Raw genomic sequence first — 19752 nt, 5'->3', positions numbered from 1 at the left:
GAGGAGAGGATTATGGGAAGAAGGGAGACTTTGGTGAGGGTGGGGTCAGAGGTTGAACGAGGCCAGGTGGAATCTGAGTATGTGTGTGTGGGGGGGGTTGTGTGTGTGTGTGTGTGTGTGTGTGCTCTGGGGGAGAGTGGGCAGCTTAAAAGGCACAGGTGTGGTGATAGACAGGCTCGCTGTATGATAAATTCATCCAGGCAGATGGACGTCGCAAGAAGTCGGGCCTCGGGGACTGGTTTTAGTGGCTGTGAAAATTGCAAGATTGTGTGTGTACGTGTGTGTGTGTGTGTTTTGTTCCTATTGGCAGGTGATAGTCCACAGATGGGTGCTGGTTCACATCCCCGCTGAGGGGTCTTTTTCTCTACGTCCGGCCATTGTGCTCCGCCGTAACCCTTTGTGTCGACGGCGATTCAGGTTACGCGTTCGGTTTGCGCGGCCATTCATGTACACACGCACGCACACACACACACACACATTAAAAGGTCAAATACAAACATAAGAGAGAGGAAGTTTTCAGAAGGGGATTGTTAAAAGTGCTCAAAAGGTATTCAGAAAAGATGAATGGACGCTCAGAAACACGGAGTGGATTATAATCATGTTTTGCTAGTTTGCTTCATCATTATGATAATATTGATTTTAAAGGTAGAAATATTATAATCAAGCTACTAAATTCCTGGCAGACAAAAATAGTAGGACTGAAGCGTAAACACTGGCTGCAGATGTGGTTGTTTCCACTTGGCGTTTACTTCCCAGTAGTTCCATTTGTTTAACCTGTTGGCAGCTCGGTACGAAGCAGCTGGATGGCAGCCACACATCCATATGAGCCGCGGCAAACTGTAAATACAGCCTCCGCTCTCGGCTCTCCATACCGGCCTAATTAGCGGCAGTTAGCATTTGTCATTGCATTTAGGGGTGAAGATTAGGAACACCTCTCAATTAATCTGCAATCAGCCTGTTTGTTAATTAGCTAACCTGTTCTAAGTGGCCTTCAGGGCTCTTGTGTAATTAGCTAAGCTGCGGAGAAGCAGGCCCGCGTGTTGACATTGACCTAAAGCGTGCACGCGTGTGCGCGCACACACTCACACACTCTAATATATGTATATATACTGTAGGAGACACAGTTCTCCAGTCATGGTCAAGAGGGACAAGAACCTCTGGCTCTCCTGTAAATTACATCCAAGCACAAACGAACCTTCTGTGTCTTCGGTGTGTTCAGGGGAAACAAAGGTTTACACACACACACACACACACACACACACTCCTGTACATACCTTATTAGTCGATGCAGGCGTGCTATGCTCATCCAAAATATACATATTTGCACATCGTCATGCTTGCAGCGATACACTGATTATTCCTCCTCTCACTCCACTGCCAAACCTCGTGCCTCAAATGCGTTCCTGGGAAGAGGAAAAAAAAAAACACACACACACACGAGGGGAAGAATGCATACTGTACTCCCCGTACACGTACACTCTTTTGAACATTTCATCCTTTTTAAGTGCAGCAACATCCCCACCAAAATGAACAGCTTCTCCATTGCTGTGTCGAAGCATTTTTTTTTCCTCTTGCTCACTTCAAAGCCATTTGTTTACTCTGCTGCCTCCTGACATTGTCTGTGGTAATTAAAGGAGCGCACTGAAATTTATGGTTTAATTATACAGGCCTTGTTATGCAGAGAGGACCAGGATGGGCTGATATGCTCAATAAAAATAAATAAATTCCATACGGGTTTATTGAACCCGCTTTTGCGTGGAGGGTGCAATCGTTCCAGCCACTCAGGTGTGTGTGTGTGTGTGTGTGTGTGTGTGCATGTTATTGTGTTCTTGTGTATGCAAATGCGTGTATGATTATTTATGTGCTGCCTCACAGGACAGCGGCAGCAGTTCGCCGTGCAGCGTGAGTGGGTGAGAATGAAATTAAAAAAAAAAAAAAAAAACGAGATGAATTGCAATCGATTGGCGCTGGTTCACTGTATTGATCCTCCGGCATGTTAAAGCCTGCTGTACTCCATGAAGAACACTCAGTCAGAGCCCCCCCCCCCCGTCGCCAAACCCCCGTCTCACGCCGGCCAACACGGGGTTAACCCGGAGAACTCTTCCTGTTTGTTTGTTCTTGGGATGCATGTGTCGAAAGACGATCACAGACCCAGAATACGCAGCTGCAAATGTGTGTTTGTACATATAAATGTGTGTGTGTGTGTGTGTGTGTGTGTGTGTGTGTGTGTGTGTGTGTGTGTGTGTGTGTGTGTGTGTGTGTGTGTTTTGGTTTTGTGCATGCTCAGTAATGGAGAGTGATCTTGGCTGTGGCCCACTAGCAGCTTCTCTGAACTGATCTTTGAGTTGGGTATAAATAGCGCTCGCTCTATAAATAAAACAGCAGCACCTTTCACACTCACTCACTCTTTCTCTCTCTCTCTCTCTCTCTCTCTCTCTCTCTCTCTCTCTCTCTCTCTCTCTCACACACACACACACATACAAATCTACCCATTTGGATCTCACACCTGCCTGGACGCCGTCGCATGCACAAATATTCCCTCCCAGGTCGCCCCTCGCTCCATACATCATTCCCTAAAGGTCAAAGGAAAGGATGTCTGTGGGACTTATCGACATATTTACATGGGAGCGTGACCTGTCCCAGCTTAGCCCTGGCTACCTGTCTGACCTCTGACCCCTACCTCCAGTTTACAGAGTAATGATCTAGGCTTTAGCCGCAGCGTTCGCTCCCTGACTTCCCCCCTCGGAAAGCGGAGCAGACGCCGACGAAGACGCCGGACCCGAGCGGCCGTGGCTTCGCTCGCAGGGCAAAACAAACTCACAAACGGCTATTTAAAGCATCGGCGGAGTGACTTTGCATAACGTTAGCGGCCCGCTGTAACTCAACATGACTGGGAGCGGTTCGCAGGGAGCCCGGCGGGTTCATCGCCGGCGCATCGGCCAATAAACCCCGAATTTCACAGCTAATTCTGTTTGCGCAGCGCTCCTCTACGTCGGCCTGTTATGTGGCCGGGCGTCTGAATAACAGCGCGTCCCGTCTGCCGGCGCCCGGCGGAGGCTGGGAGTGTTGTGAAGTGGGGTGCGGGAGCGGGTGGGGGTGGGGTGGGGTGGGGAGTGGTGTGAGTGGGAGATAAATTGGTACAGCGAGCTGGAATGCTGCAGCAGTTATTTAAGGCCCTGTAGGTGCTGCCTAGGCCATATGCTCCCATTATTCCGCTTGGGAGGGGCCCATGTGGGCGTGTGAGCAGGGCTGGCGAGGAGGAGGAGGAGGAGGAGGAGGAGGAGGAGGAAGGTGGGAGAACACAGAGAGGGGGGGGGGGGGGTAATGGAGGGGAGTGAACGGAGCAAGGTAGCTGAGGAATTATTTTAAGGAGAGTCCCTCCATCAGGCGGAGGAGGAATGTGGAGGACGGGATGCCGGGGAAAAGCCTGCGATGAGATGAGAACAAATTAGCTCCTAAAGTAAATGATGGCCTTCACTCCTCAATATCCGGCGCGCTCACACTCGGCTCTGCATAATTCATCCCCTTAGATTCTCAGAGTATAATTCATGAACTTTCTCAGGTCCAGAGCATTTCAGGTTTTTTGTTTTTTTTTTTTTTCTTTTCTTTTTAAATTGTTGTTAAGAAGCTCACCCTAAATACATGTTCTGCCTCACAGGTTGTGTTTTAGTGCGATTTCCACACTGGAGACGTTTTAATGTACAGTAACTATGAGAGAGCAATGAGAAACAAACTTTTTTGACCTCTGAAATCTCCTCCGTGTGGCGTAATATTCATCAGTTAAGGAAACAAGGCCCACACACGGCTCTGCTGTTAGCATCGCCTCTCTCTCCCTCCCTCTCTCTCTCCTCCCTCTGTGTTTCCTCCTCCTATCTGTTCGGTCTCTCGTCAAACTGAGGCCCGGGCTCCTGATCAGGGCATTGCTCTCATGTTAGCCGCTTCACGGGAAGCACATCCCAGCATTCCCTCTGACACGCCGGCAGCAGCATTACCATAATTGGCTTTTCTACATGACGGGACAGAGGAAATAATAATGTCATTTTATTTACAGCCCTCTTGTCCCGGTCCGAGAGCCATCACCCCTCCCCCCCCCCCTTTCCTTTCTCCTCTCTGCACCATCCACTGACATACACCCCTCCTCTTCCTCGTCCTCCTCGTCCTCCTCCTCCTCCTCCTGTCTCATCTGGCGGGGCGCGAGTCTGGTTCTGCCGCGGCGTGTAGGTCAAGCGATGGCTTTTTGATCAGCTCCTGTCCAAAGCCATCAGGGCTGAGAGGCACGTAATGGAGAGCAGGGTGACAAACAGAATCTGGGGAAGGAATAAGACTGCCAGTTTCCTATTAGGGCCCGGCCTAAACGGCCTCCGTGCCCCCGCCCCCCCCCACCGCAGCCACCACCGACTCGCCCTCCGCCGCCGCCGACCCACTCCCGCACTGCCTAAATCACATGAGTGAAGGGGCCCGTGATTGGACATTAGTGCCGCAAATGACTGCCGTGATTGCCCCTCTTCCCAAACTCACATCAAATAAATAAAGAAATGTGTGTAAATAAATAGAAGGAGGGGTGCTGGAGGAACCAGGGGTGCCGGCGAGGGGAGGCTGACTGGTTTCATCCCCTTCTTTTCCCTCACTCTCTCTCGCTCTCTCTCTCTCTCTCGTTTCATCGCCTTTCTGCCTTTCTTATCTGGTTTGTTTGGCTTTGACAGCGGCCAAATGGTGAAGCTCTGCGAGCCTGACAGAGAGTTTTATTGATTTAACAACCAGCAGACTCTCAGTGAAGAAAAGGGAGAAGGCGGTAAAAAAAAAAAATGGAAGGGCGGAGGAAGATAGCTAAGTTTTGAAAAGGAGTGATATGTTTCTCCTGCGCTCTTTGCCAAAACGCTGACGTGTTTGCCGGTTGTATTTCACTCAGTATCATTTACACACACACAGAAAAATAGCAGAAAGTTCGCACTCTGTGTGAGGGAGAGTGTTTTGGACGCGAGCCCTGCTCGTGTCGTCCCGCTGTGAGGCCGGACGGTGTGTCGAGGGGCGTTCACCACAAAAAAAAAACCACCTCCCGAACACATCGCCGCTGCACTCGTCCACCTCGGATGTGGCCTCTAAATGTTGCCGTGAGGCGCAGAATCCTAATGCAACAATCTGCACTGACGTATAGTGTTCTGTAATCTTTAAATATTAGCTACAAGTAAGGATCAAGGGTGCTTGGTGGGTGCATTAGTCGGGTCGTCCTTCAAAAGCCCTCTCATTTAAATAAGAATAGTAATAAATGAGGCGGATAGGAGCAAAACACATACTTGAGCTCTTTTAAAGCTCTTATCTCTAATCAAATAAGGGTCTGTAGCCCTTATTTTAAGTATATTTGCTATCCTGAGACAGGAAAACCTTTGATAACATGCATTACAGCACTATTAAGTGTGTATGTCATTCTGTTTGTGCATTATGCATATTGAAGGAGCTCTTTTTAACATCCAAAAAGGGATACTACAAAGCCATTTTGGCACTTAACATATTTTATACTCCCTTTTATTTATAGTGCATTAACCCCGTGTGGAGGTAGGAGGAGATGAGCGAGATGCTAATTCCTGCCTCCTTGGTGTGTGTTGCGGGTGATCTGGCGTGGCTGGTGGCGGGCTTGATCGCTGCTGTTTTTGACAGTGAGTCTGCAGTCCTATCCCGGCCACACCGCCGCCTGTCTCCTTGATGGCGGCACGTCCCCGAGCAAAAGTGACAGGCGCTTTGGCGCCCGTGCAGATGGCCCTGCTCACAGCCATCACCCGCTCGGCAAACCAAACCGCCAGGGACGGCGCGCCTGCCCTACCCCTTCCCGAAGCCCGCCCCTTCGCTGCCGGTGTTGCGCCGCATATGTGCATCCAGGACGGGAGAAGGAGCTTAATCTGCTCGCCAGTCAGAATCACACATCTTCAAGTTGCCCCGACTGAGTTGACGTGCAGCTCTTAATACTTTTCCTTCCTCATCCTTCAGATTTTTTTTTTTTTTTTTTCTGAGCATCCTGTCAGGATGGATGCGGCATCTGAGAAAGCAGATGGACAGATCGTTTTATTTCAGGCTCACGTTAGCCAACATTTCATCACTAATGCCGTGCGTTTATGGCTTGCGAAAACGTCCACTCGCTGCCTGTGATTTTTACAGATGTCTGTCTCTGCCAGTCTTTTGTCTGGGTGCTTTTGATATCTCCCTCTTTGTTGTTTCCATGACAACGTGGCAGGACAGGAATTGATTGACAGGGATCGTCAAAGGGTTCCCTGGCGACCTGCTCATCGTTCGAAGCCCCTCCCCGCTGCAGTCTGTGTTTTGTCACTCACCCAGGGATATTTCTGATCTGCCGCTTCTCATTCCTGCTCTGTGTGTGTGTGTGTGTGTGTGTGTGTGTGTGTGTGTGTGTGTATTAAACACTGCCACAGCTATTTGGGTTTAGCTATTTTTTGGCTATGGCTGACACCAGTGACTCACATAGGTAATTCCTACTGTATGTTTGCGCCGTTCTCGCAGGCTCTGTGGAGGACGGAGAGCCGTTCTGCAGGATGCTTTGTATATTAAATGGCTGATGCGTATTGATAGCCTCCTCTCCTGGAAGTGGGTTAGTGAGGGAGAAGGCACTGTAACAGAAGACACTCTGCAGATGTGTTGTAGGAGAGTACAGCACATAATGCTAATCTGCTGTGTTAGGGATTTTCAGGAGTTTTAGAAACTGTCTCGGTCTCAGTCTGTCAGTGGGATTGAAGCGCAGCCAGGTTCTCCTGTAGTGCTCTCATTTCACAGAAATCCTGTCAGGCGTTAGGGGAGTATGTTGCTCATTTGGAGAAGGGTGTATCAGTAGCACACAGCGAACTCAGACTTATAGGCAATATTATGGTCGGTGGGTTTGCAGCGTAAGAGCAAATGTGTGTGAGCTGCAAAATGCATAAAGTACGCACGCGGGCACGGGAAGGTGAGCGTGCGGGCATTCGCAAACAGGCACTTACCGCGGCACTCACACGCACACGCATGCACATCATCGCACAGTCACAGTTGATGGTGCAGCTGCTCACCTCCCCCACCCCCAGCCCCAGCCCCCTCCACCCAGCTCCTCTCAGGCAGCAGTAAATGGTGCCAGTGTATATATATCAGGTATTATGTCCACTTAGATTATGATATGACAGGTTAGCGTGCCGTTTGAAGTTGACAGCACATCTGTTTCATCAGGAGAGACTGATACTGGCATCTAGGACACACATCTCACCATGCAGGAAGGAGATAAAGGAAGAAGCTAGGGGGCCGTCTTTCCTGTCTCCCTGCCTCGCTCACCCTCTCTCTCCCCCTCTCTCTTCCCTCTATCTCTTCTCTTACACCCCCCCCCCCCCCCCCCCCCGCTCCCTCCGAACAAGCCCGCCACCCCCTGCTCACTTTTTCTTTCTCCTCCACGTCTTCTTTTCACTCACTTGTTCTCCCCCCTAACCACCTCCTGTCTCTGCTACTTACGGATGCTCGCTGTGTCTTCCTAGCATGCATATGCACCCACATAGTCTCACCTTCCATCTCATTTTCCCGTACACGTTTTACTGGTAAACCTGTTACATCCCAGCCTTGTTTAGTTCCTTTTCCCCAGGCCTCTATCTTTGATCATCTGTTCACTTTCCTTGTTTAATCTGTCTCTTTTTTTGTTTGCGTTGTCCATGCCGTTGTGGATCACAGAGCAACGGTAGCGCAAACTTGAAAAACCGTCTGCTGCAGACTCCTTCCTCTAGCAATCAGTGCAGGATTCTCACTCCAAGTGCCATTGTTTCCCCAGTTCCTGCTTATTAGCGCAAATGAAAATGACCTTCGGCTCATCAGAGTGGGTTTGGAAAAGCTGTGATATCTCCAAATTAGTGCTACGTCTGTAACTCTCCCCGATGAGTTGCGTAACCTGAACATGTGAGGGGCTGAACTTCTCGGACTGCATGTGCGAGATTCAGTAAAACTTCGGGAAGGGAGGGCGAATGAAAGAGAAAGTGGGGAGATGAACATGCAAGCATGCAGCTGGCTAACAAGGCCAAACAGCCAGTCATTTCCTGGGGAACATGAGGTATGCGAGGAGGAATAGATAGTTGGGAAGGAAAAGGACAACTGTCAGAAGCTCAGTGATTTATTTTTCCCTTGGAGGCTTTTTTCACCACTGGCTTTCAGAGCCACATGTGTGTAAAATACACACAGACTCATGCATGCATGCATACAGACACACACAATGGATGAGAATAAGAGCCTACATTTCGTATCACTGAGTATTCATTCCATGTTATTTTGACAGTGGTCCTGTTAGTGTGCTGTAAATCTTTAATTTCACTGAGCTGACCTCTTTTTATCCCCCCCCCCCCCCATTTTTGTCCTTTCTCTGTCTCTGCTCTCCAGCCTACATGCCCGAGGATGAGCTTAAGGCATCCACACACGATGAGGAAGAACACCTGCAGGATGACGGCCTCTCATTAGATGGCCAGGACAATGAGTTCCTGTGCAACGAGGAAGAGGAAGATGTGGACGGAGGGCAGCCACCAAGCTACAGAGACTCTCCGCTCAGCAACGGCACCAACCCCGACGCTGGATACGGGTCCCCTCTCAGTGACGCCAGCGACCGGCTTGCGGACTTCAAGAGCACCTCTTCCAGGGATGGCCAGGAGAGAGACGGCAATGCTTTGCCCTTCCGTCCGAACAATGGCCTCTCTTTCCAGGACAGCCTGGCGCAGATGAAAGCCGTCTATGCAAACCTCATCTCAGATGCCTCTTGGTCTAGCATCACAATGGACATTATGAAATCTAAGCCTGCTGCAGCTGGCAGTGTCAACAGTGCCCTCACCACTCCCGAGCCTGTCTCTACTGCCTCCGTCTCCACGACTGCCACTATAAACAAAAGCAGCGTAGTCAACCTGGCTAGCAGTCACCATAATGGCAGGAGCTCCAGCACTACCGTCAACCACACAAGCAGTGCAAGTGGCAATACAAACGGCACAGCAGCCAACTCTGTGAGCAGCCACAGCGCGACCAGCAGCAGCGGGAGCAGCAGCGGTGCCGGCGGTGCTAGTAATGGTGGCGGCGTAGCGTATGACTGGCACCAGGCTGCCCTTGCCAAAACTCTTCAGCAGACCCCCTATCATCTTTTACCAGAGCCCAGCCTCTTCAGCACAGTGCAGCTCTACAGGCAGAACAACAAGCTGTATGGCTCTGTTTTTACCGGTGCCAGCAAGTTCCGCTGCAAAGATTGCAGTGCGGCTTACGACACACTGGTGGGTTTGACGGTCCACATGAATGAGACCGGCCACTACCGAGATGACAACAAGGACAAAGAGGAAGAGCAGGGGAAGCGCTGGTCCAAGCCACGCAAGCGGTCCTTGATGGAAATGGAGGGAAAAGAGGATGCACAGAAAGTACTGAAGTGCATGTACTGTGGCCACTCATTTGAGTCTTTGCAAGATCTTAGCGTTCATATGATTAAGACCAAGCATTACCAGAAAGTGCCTCTCAAAGAACCAGTGCCAGCCTTGGCCACAAAGCTGGTACCCACTTCAGCTAAAAAACGTGCTATCCAAGACGCTATAGTCTCTCCGTGCTCCCCAGACTCGATTCATGCTGGTAGTGGCGGTGGAGGTGTATCTCTCGGGGATGTTGGAAAAGACACAAAAGCTGCAGCCAACCCTTACGTTACACCAAACAACCGTTACGGCTATCAGAATGGTGCCAGCTACACATGGCAGTTTGAAGCTCGGAAAGCGCAAATCCTCAAATGCATGGAGTGTGGCAGCTCGCACGATACACTCCAACAGCTGACCGCCCACATGATGGTTACAGGTCACTTTTTGAAGGTCACAAATTCCGCATCCAAAAAAGGCAAACAGCTTGTCTTTGATCCCGTCGTGGAAGAAAAGATTCAGTCTATCCCACTGCCCCCAACCACGACCAGACTCCCTGTTCCCAGTAGTGTTAAGTCCCAGCCAGTGTCCCCTGCCCTCTCCTCTGGCTCGGAGGAAAAAAGGGAAGCAGGAGAGGATGAAAAACCTGAAGGTGGTGATATTTTGGAAAAAAAAATTAAGGAGGAGAAAGATGACTCGGGTGAGAAGTCTGAGACTGACACCACGTCATATAAATACCTTAGAGAAGAAGACCTTGAAGAAACACCTAAAGAGGGGTTAGATATTTTAAAATCTTTAGAGAATACAGTTTCTAGTGCCATTAGCAAGGCCCAGACAGGCACACCCACCTGGGGGGGCTACCCTAGCATTCACGCAGCCTACCAGCTACAGGGTGCTATGAAGAGCTCGTCTACTGTTCTTCCCCCAACAGTCCAGAGCGTCCAGATGCAGCCGATGTTCAACAGTAGCCTACGAGGCCTCGTGAGCGACCCCAACTCAGTCATTCACTCACCTCGGAGTCCTTCCTCCCCCACCCCCCTCAGAAGCAACGTCACTGCCATGGAGGAGCTCGTGGAGAAAGTGACAGGAAAAGCTGCCACTGTGAAGAAAGAAAAGGAGGAGAAGGTGGTTAGCCAGGATAGATGCCGACCCCCGTCGTTAGTCAAATCCCCTTCTCCTGCACTGAGAGAGCAGAGAGAGCAGTTAGCATCTCCCAATGACCTTTCTGTAGGTAAACCGTCTGGTATGAGAAGTAGCAGTCCAGGCAGTGTAGACTCAGAGCTTATCTGCAAGAAGGAGCCCAAAGAGAGCCTCGTAGACGGCCACAGTAACCATTCAAAGAATGGGTCCGAGGCGTGCCAATCACCCGTAACTAATGGCAACAGCCTTGGAATCATCACCGATCACTCACCCGAAAGCCCTTTCATCAACCCTCTTAGCGCACTCCAGTCAATCATGAACACGCACCTGGGCAAGGCGTCCAAACCGGTGAGCCCAGCTGCAGATCCGCTGTCCATGCTTTACAAAATCAGCAACAGCATGATGGATAAGCCGACTTTCAACCCAACTCCTCAGGGCAAGCCGGCTGAGTCCGCCAACCACTTTCAGCTCTATGAAAACAACGACCAGCCCATTGACCTGAGTAAGAATAAGGCCAATACGAATAGCAACAACAACAATAACAACAACAGCGGTGTGCTTTTGACCAACAACAGTGTGAATGGCAACAAACCCCTCATTTCCCTCCCTGACTCGGTCTCCTCCCCCCTGAGGGAGAATGCTCTGATGGACATTTCAGACATGGTGAAGAACCTCACGGGAAGGCTGACACCGAAATCTTCAACGCCGTCCTCCATTTCAGAGAAGTCGGACGCCGACGGCAGCGCGTTCGAGGACGCCCTGGAAGACCTCTCGCCAGTGCAGAAAAGGAAAGGGAGGCAATCCAACTGGAACCCTCAGCACCTCCTCATCTTGCAGGCCCAGTTTGCCTCCAGTCTGAGGGAGACCCCGGAGGGCCGCTACGCCATGACTGACCTGGGCCCTCAGGAGAGGGTCCACATCTGTAAATTCACAGGCCTCTCCATGACGACCATTTCCCATTGGTTGGCTAATGTCAAGTACCAGCTCAGACGGACTGGCGGCACCAAGTTTCTCAAGAACATGGACTCGTGCCAGCCCGTGTTCCTCTGTGGCGACTGTGCCTCTCAGTTCAGGACTCCCTCCTCCTACATCAGCCACCTGGAGTCTCACCTGGGCTTCAGCTTGAAGGACCTGTCCAAACTGTCAGCGGAGCACCTACGGGAGCAGCAGGCTGCCTCAAAGGTGATCACAGACAAAATGACATTCGGCAGCCCCCTGTCAGCCTTGACCACGCCAGAGGACGACACAGGCTCCGTGTACCAGTGCAGACTTTGCAATCGGACATTCGTCAGCAAGCACGCAGTCAAACTGCACCTCAGCAAGACCCACGGCAAGTCTCCGGAGGACCACCTGGTGTTTGTCACTGCATTGGAGAAGCTGGAGAAGCTGGACAAAGCGGAGAAGGTTTAAGGAAGCGTGTCTTGAGCTGAGGGTGAAGACTGACAGCTGTGGAACTGACTAGAATTTCATTGCACTAAAAAGACGTTGTTCACAGTTACTGCACTGGGCCGAACTGAGCCACTAGGAAAAAAAAATAAAATAAAAATCAGTCTTATTATTTTTTGTTGTGATAACTGCCTGACTGGACCATGTCTTTTCATGTTGATTTGTTTTTTTGTTTTGCCAAGCTTTTTTACACTTATTTTGTAATATATTTATATGCTATTTGTCTGATCTGTGCATGTATTTTAGTGAATCAAGGTTAAACACAAGATTTTAATCTTTTCATGGCAAATACAACTACTGCTTCAATGGTAAAAGTGGCGAGCGGGAAGAACTGGCGGAAGAGAAAACTGTATAATACTTGATATGAAGAAGGTGAAAATTAAATGTATACACCAAAAGAATGAAAGAATACCCTGAAAGACTGAAGTAGCACCTTAGACAGTTGAATTATGAATTTGTAAAGAGGACATGTTTTGAAATATCTTGCATTTGTCAAAAATCTGATTTTAAAAGATCAAGGATTATCATCCCCCCTCCTCCTTCCTTCCTGGGTTTCTGTCACTGCAATGTTTTTGATGATGAATGGCCTGCTCCTAAATCTGTCAGTGTATTAGAAAAAAAAAGAGAACATGTGAACATTTGGAAAAACTGAAATGCTGCTTCTGGTTCTGAGTCAATCAGTGAAAAATGAATGGCCATCGGTATGCAAGTTTGCTCAGTAAAAGAAAAAAAAAACTTTTCCTTGTTGTGAAGTATCACCTTATAGCAATTTTCCAGTTGTATGGTTTGTTACAACTTTCTCTTTCTAAATTGTGTCGCTTTATTCAACTGTAAAGAGAACAGTCCGTTATGTGTAAATGATTACCAGTGAAATGTCAGTACTCCATAAGACATATCTTACCATTTGAAACGGCTCAACATTCTTTGTATCTTAAGGTGTGTGCATTCTCTAACTTTTATATTGTCATTTTATATACAAAAACGCTAAAAAATAAAAACAGATGATGTATATAGATATATGCTGTAGAGCTACAAAAATGTCCTTTTTTAAAGAAAATACAAATTTAGCTTCTTTGGCTTGGTTTACAGAAATGATTTTAATTATACTTGCATCCAATTTGATGCATGAAATGGTGTGGAAAATAAAATAAGCGATGCACAATGACTATACATTTCAATGTTTTATCGACAATATTGTAAAAACGAAAATGGAAAAAAAACTTTTTAGCACCGATTAGTTTGTTTCATTTCTTTCTCAACTGTAAAATAAACCCCAAAGCAGTTGTTAACAGTCACAAATTTCTGGTGGTGTGTTCTTCATCTCCTTTTAATTTATTTATTGTTGTTTGTTCCTTCGCGGCGGAGCACCAAACTCGAGATGTGTGAAGTATATCTGTGGCGAATTAAAGCATCCACACCCATTTTAAATCCGAACCCTGCGTAACAGGATTTCTTTGTGTGTGCAGAGGTGAGAGTAAACTTATTTTAATATCAGTTCACATTTGAAGGCCTGCTTTTATCTTTACCTCCTTCTGTCTCTCTCTCTTTTTTTTTTTCTAAAGAGAGAACAGTCACTGGTGTCATACTTGTAACTGATGACTGAGCCACATCATACCGCCAATGATTATTATAATGATGAAGATGATGAGGCTGATAAGCCTGTAAGAGTGCCTATTGTGCTGCGAGGAACCCATGCTAGGCTTGTGACTGGCCTTCGGAGGGCCGCTCTGAAAGAATCAGTGTTATATTAATGACGGCAGTGTACTTTTGCCTGTCTTCTCGGAACAAAATCAGATGGGTGTCTGTTCTGCTTAAGTGAAACTTGGCAACAGGGAGGCAATAATCAAGAGTGAACCGTAACTTAAATGTGATCGTTGAGGAACTGCTCGTCAGATTCGCCGCAGCCGGATTTAACAGGCGCACGAGTGTGCAGGTGGAAATGTTATTCTGGGGCTCCTGTTTAGCCGATTTGTGCACATAAAGCAACACTTTCCGGGGCTGAAGTGTCACTTGTTTTATTGGCTCTCTTCCACAGACTCCTCCGACTGTCTGAGGTCAATCAAATATGGAGCCGTTTGCAGCAGAAAAGCATTGCTGTTTCTCTTTCCACTTCGTTGACTGTTTTCATCTCCTCTAAATGAATGTTTGCATTGTTACTCTCCGAGCGTGACGGAAGAATTTGGCTTCTTTTTTTTTTTGACTAATCAAACAGCTTCTGCACTGTCAGACTCGTTCTGCTGATTCTGTTGCGCTCTGGCCACAGGCTTTTTCACACCGCGTTCTACCTTTTTTTGCGTGCAGCTTTGCTACTGTTAAATTGCGGATATAAAAACGATCCGCTGCCCTAATGGCCAGCTGGTGTGCGGGTTAGAAGTTGTCCATGGCGCACAGTGACCTCTAGGCGACCTAGGCTCTCGGTCCTCGTGCTCTCCCGCCAGCGGAGCGTCTGCATCAGGAACCCGATCTCCCGTCTCGCCCCCATGTCTCAAGTTTCTGACAGAGTACTTACTGTACCAGCTTTTGTACGGATGAAGCCGCGCTGCAGTGTTATGACTTCCATTCCTCACGCTCGCAACGTGTCTCGTGTCAGCTGAGTCAGTCACACGCACTCACTCTTCCGGGCTGCATTAGCATGGAGTGTCTTTGTGCAATTACACACCTCCTCGATCTGCCTGCACCTCGCTGTGTTGATACATGGATTCGGCGACAAAGGAAACACAGGCAGAGGGCAGATTAGCTCGGCTGAAGATGCGGCTTCCTCGGAAAGGGGCTGCTGGAGTTGGGTTATAAAACAAACAAGGCAGATAAACAAGCAACATTTGGAGGAGATAGTGTTCCCTGCACACCAGAAATAAAAAACACCTTGTAGGTTTAATACCCCACAGCTAAACCTGTAATTTTGCTGGGCCGTCAGATAGCTCCTGAGCCGATAGAGACTCTTTCCTGCTTTGTTAGAGATCAGCGCACTGTTTCCTGTGCGTATTCTATGTAAATTACATGCGATAATCGCCACGCACGGCACAATGCTGGTTCCCGCGGTGCAAACGGAAACCGAGGGTAGATAAACGCAGCCTGGGCAGATTTGCATAGCCTTTGTGTTTTGGGCGCTGCTGAACGTGAGCCCTGAGGATTGGTAGGGATTTCCTCAAGGTTTTGTATAAGTAAATGCCTGCTTCCTCCCAGGGCTGGGACCATTATGTACAGCAGACAGGGGTGGGTGTAGACACAGGGCACAAACGGAATAACAAAATTACCTGGGCTGGTGGGAACGCGGGGAGGAGGTATTAACCTCCAGAACTCCTGTCTGCCTCTGCCTTGATGGAACAGGCGTATTTTCGCTGTTTGCTCTCAGAATGTGTACGTTACATGAAGCGGTCCGTTCTGCGGGTCTGTTAAAGACATTGACAGAGAGGTGTCGCTGCGTTTCAGGGCTCAAAGAGATAAGGTGTCAGGGTGTGTTTGATCTTTCCTCTGAGGTTCACCTCTGAAGCTTCAAGGTGTGTCATTACCACAGAACGTATGTACGCTCCGGGGAAACACACCTGTGGTTTTTCCTGACAAGTCCCTTTGTTAGGCGTCGCATGTTCCTGGTCGTCGCCGCGCGGCTTGTGTACGGCGGCGGCGGCGGCGGCGCGAAGATCATCGCCAGCCGCAAAACAAAGACAAAGCTCCTGCTGAGGATCCCGGCGTGTGCCTGCAGTCTGGGGAGGAAAAAAAAAAAAAAAAAAAAAAAACCCCTCCAACTTCGCACAGAAACTCCAACGTAAGGTTTAATACCCTTCCAAAATACCTCAAACCAAGCAAACAATGTCTGACAGAGAATCAACAAACAAAGCTTCGACGACTGAGAGCCTTTGTGCTGGATCAGAAACTAAAGTCGCAGAAATCTGTTTGGATCCTGATAAAACGGCTCATTGTGGAAATTGCGTTCGGGGGAGAAGTTATCAGTATTCGCGTTCTGCAGAGCGTACCTGCCTCGGTCTATTTTTATGTTCATCTTAGCGGGTTTGGAGGCATGATTTGATTAGGTTGCTCGGATTCATACTGTAAAAAACACACCGGATCTGTGACTCTTCAGGATCTGTGTACATGAAGCAGAAAGCTCCGTTCACACTAAAGTGAGCACTTTGAGCTTCTTCGAGGAACATAAAGCTGTAACGTGTTAGAGTGGGGCAACATTTAAAGGCCACTTTATTAGCAAAACGTGTCTTTAAGGATCCTCTAACAGTGTGTTTGTTGTTAAAATGTAGAGAAAATTACAGGTGTCGCTGATTACACCTCAATAACATTCAGTACTAAAGGCTTTGTGTGTGTTTCAGATCTTTACAAGGTTTTAATTCTCACTTTTTTTGCTTTTATATGACTCTTTCATTAATATCTGCATTGAAAAAAGAAAAACTAGGAGCTATACATGCAGTGGTTTGTTACCCTCATTTTTTTAAAAGCCACACCACATTCAGCATTCATTTAATTGTCAACAAACAAGAAAAATAAACTTTTGACTGTCTTCTGTTCATTGACACCGTGGCGCCAGCTCTCCTCCGGCTCAGCACTGCTGCCGGGAGCGAGTCAGTCCCAGTATTTGTGTTTTTCTGATGGACACGCGGCACTCTCTCATCAGGGTGGGTTATTTGGTGGTGGGAGGGTTGATGTGACAGAGTTGTCCTGGGAGAGTGATGGTATTTGACAGCGGCGGGCTAACGGATGTAGGAGATCATCTCAGTCTGCCAAGCCTTTAGTTATGATGTGGCGGTGGATGAGATCTGCAGGTGTGTGTCGCCAGGCCCTTCATCCATCACAAGCCCGGACAAAACACAAAGCATACGGGGGATGAAGTGTTCCCTCCATCTTGGTGGATGAGTGATGTGGTTTTACAAAACAAGATGCTATACCTATCCATTCTCTTCTTAACCTGTCATTTTTTTTTTCGTTTCATGTAGTCGGGGCACTCTGGGGATGTTTGTCTTGTGAATCTTTGTCTTTGAATTGCATTAAAATATACATTACGAGAAATCCACCTTTCTAGTTCTCACTCTTTGAGAAACAACACGCTGCGTCTGTTGGGTGTTTTTCTACATACAACCTTCTTTATGTAGCATCTAATCTGTCTCCATTTTCCTGTTCACCTGGGGACATGTCTATAGCCGCAATAATACTGAACGTATTAAAGATTAATGGCATATTTCCCATTATCCAGTGTGTGTATATGTATGATTTAATCATTGACCTCTCAGGGATTTTTTTTTGAGTGTGAGGACTACCATGTTCCTGTCATTTCCTATTTCAAATCAAAGAGGTCAACATAGAAAATGTCTCAAAACCAATTTGTGTTTCAAAAAGACCCTTGAGAAATAGTGGCTTGTGCTGTGTTTGATATGCACAAAGACACTTATCCCTTATCTATCTTTTCAGAGAGAAGGAGACGGAGATAGAGGGTGAAGTGCTCCAGGAATCAGTGCTGCCTCCGTGAGATATGATGCTGCTTGATCTTGATCATTGACATTTGCTTTTTCATGCATCCCGAAAAACAAGGCCTCCCTTCCATTAAGGAATTATTCAAATGACCTTCAACAGTGCATGTTTTCCTACAGTTTTGTTGTGGGAATATGAGAACACATACTGACATCTCAATTACTTATGCAAGGCTCAGAGTGGGCCCAGTGGATGCAATCACCGTGTGTGCAATCCTCAGTCACTCCGAATCACAGAAGCTCCCGGACAGACACACATAATTCAGACAAGTCAGACAGGATTTGCATACAAAGACTAAAAACAAAAAAAAAAAAAAAAAAGGAAAGAAAGAAAGACAGGAAAAAAAAAAGGAGGGCATAAATAAAAAATGCACCATCTTGAGAGAGAAAAGACTGAAGAGATTTGAGAGGAGAGGGTGGGAGGGGCCGACGAAGAGGAGGAGGAAGGGGAGCCCGGTAAATTGTTTTAAAAAGGTCTCGCATGTCATGTTGTGTATATAAAAGGGTTAGACCGACATCCAGACCTGATGGCAGCCTTTGGCATTTAGCTTAGAGCTGCATGCAGCCGAATGCAAAGAAACGCATGCGTGTGTATCGACAATGCATCATTTCCGCTGCTGCTCAGGTCGTTGTTGTTGTTGGACGTCATCATCGTGGGATTATTGCTGCGCTTCAACTGATGGTTGGATTCCGTTCTCTCCTTCTGTTAATAAGTATTAAGTTGATGAAAAAAATCCAAATGGACCCAGAGCTTCCCAGTGCTGCTGCTGACCTTCTAAAAATCCAAACTCATCTTTTAAAGGGAATCATCCAAGCACTGCGGCGTGACCACGGACCCCACAAACACCAGTGTCCATCTTTATCCCCTTAATACCAGATCCTTTTTTTTTTTTTTTCTTAAATCTTCCACCCTTCTGGAGGTGACACACTGTCTCATCGATAGTGATGGGTGGAGGGGGGTTGCTGGAGGAGCGGTGGGGCTGTGGCGGCTGGGGGCGGGCGCGGCGGCGGCGGCGGCGGGGCGGGGTGCAATCTGAGGCTAACCCGGCATCCCGTCATTAGCGTGGCGCGGCGGAGACGCAGGGGCACCGTGACACATGTCACGGACAGCCAGCCGAGGGCCCACGTATGAAGCTGACACGCCGCGCATAATTTATCCCGTGACACGATCTGCATGTCGAGTTGTTGATCTGTTGTGTTTGGTTTGGACATGGGCGCTCTGGCAGGGGAGACAGAAGAGGGGGAGGGGGAGGGGGAGGGGGTTATTATGCAGGTGGGGTGGGGGGGGGGGGGGGGGGGGCAGGGCAGGAGGATGAGGGGAGCGAGGGGGCGAAGAGGTGGCAGGGAGAGTGTGTGTGTGTGTGTGTGTGTGTGTGTGTGTGTGGTGGAAGGCGGCGTCTCGGTGTAGCACACACTGAAGGGGCGACACATTTGTCATGTCCACTGAGAAGCAACATACACATAAACAAGTGCATTCAAATTCACTAATGCAGACACCACGACTCTCTGTGTCCCTCTCTTTCTCACACACACTCACACACACACGCACACACACACTCACACACACACATCCAGGCTTTGCTGATATGCATGTTGAGTCACAGTGAAATCACAGCCATAATCTTGTCCCTTAAGACATCTGCTCATGAGTGAAAATGACTAATACTGTTGAAGTGACCCTGCGCCGCTGTGTGTGGATGTGATTGTTTTCCAGGCTTCGGCTGCAGCGCCACTGACACCACATCTCATCACACTCACATGATTTTTGCTCCAGTGACTCAATAAAGCGTTCGAGGATGAGCCTGTAGTTGTGCTTGTGCTGCTTGTTTTGTTGTTGTTGTTGTTGTTGTTTTCATTACGTCAATGAGGCAGTCGGATTCGGAAGTGAGGCTGCAGATCGATAGATCGCCGTGGATCTAAGCAGAAGATGAGAAGACACCAGTGTGGAAATGTTTCAGTTCTGCACGGAGATACCAATTATGTTATGGTTGTCTTTTGGTATTATTGGAGAATTGTTGTGTCGTAGCAGTGTGTGTGTGTGTGTGTGTGTGTGTGTGTGTGTGTGTGTGTGTGTGTGTGTGTGTGTGTGTGTGTGTGTTCGTCAGCTCCTTGCCCTCCCCTCCCCAGCCCGGCTCGTTTGCATGAATTATGCATATGACCAGTCTCGTTAGAGGAGCCCCTCCCACATCACACCGCTAATCCTCGCTGTTGCCGCGGTAACCAGATTAGATATGACTGTGAGGTACAGTCGGGGCCCTGGAGGCCTCCTCTCTCTGGACAGGGCTCGTCCCGGGCAGGCGTGGACGAGGGTCCGG

The 19752-nt window shown here is 48.4% G+C and overlaps 1 protein-coding gene across 2 annotated transcripts in view; it reads left to right on the top strand.

The window, feature by feature from the left end:
* The window catches only part of LOC115397329 (teashirt homolog 1), a 36514-nt gene extending 23328 nt beyond the window's left edge, over nt 1–13186 (top strand). For both annotated transcript variants that reach the window (XM_030103574.1, XM_030103573.1), the window contains exon 3: nt 8389–13186. In XM_030103574.1, the coding sequence (XP_029959434.1) occupies nt 8389–11930 (3542 nt within the window). In that variant the 3' untranslated portion in view covers nt 11931–13186. The remainder of the gene's footprint in view (nt 1–8388) is intronic.
* Nucleotides 13187–19752: the final 6566 nt, after the last annotated feature.

This window comes from Salarias fasciatus, chromosome 11 (assembly GCF_902148845.1).
Source record: "Salarias fasciatus chromosome 11, fSalaFa1.1, whole genome shotgun sequence".
Taxonomy (NCBI): Eukaryota; Metazoa; Chordata; class Actinopteri; order Blenniiformes; family Blenniidae; genus Salarias; species Salarias fasciatus.
Note: the sequence above shows the minus strand (reverse complement) of the source record. Positions and strands in the feature narration are given on the sequence as shown.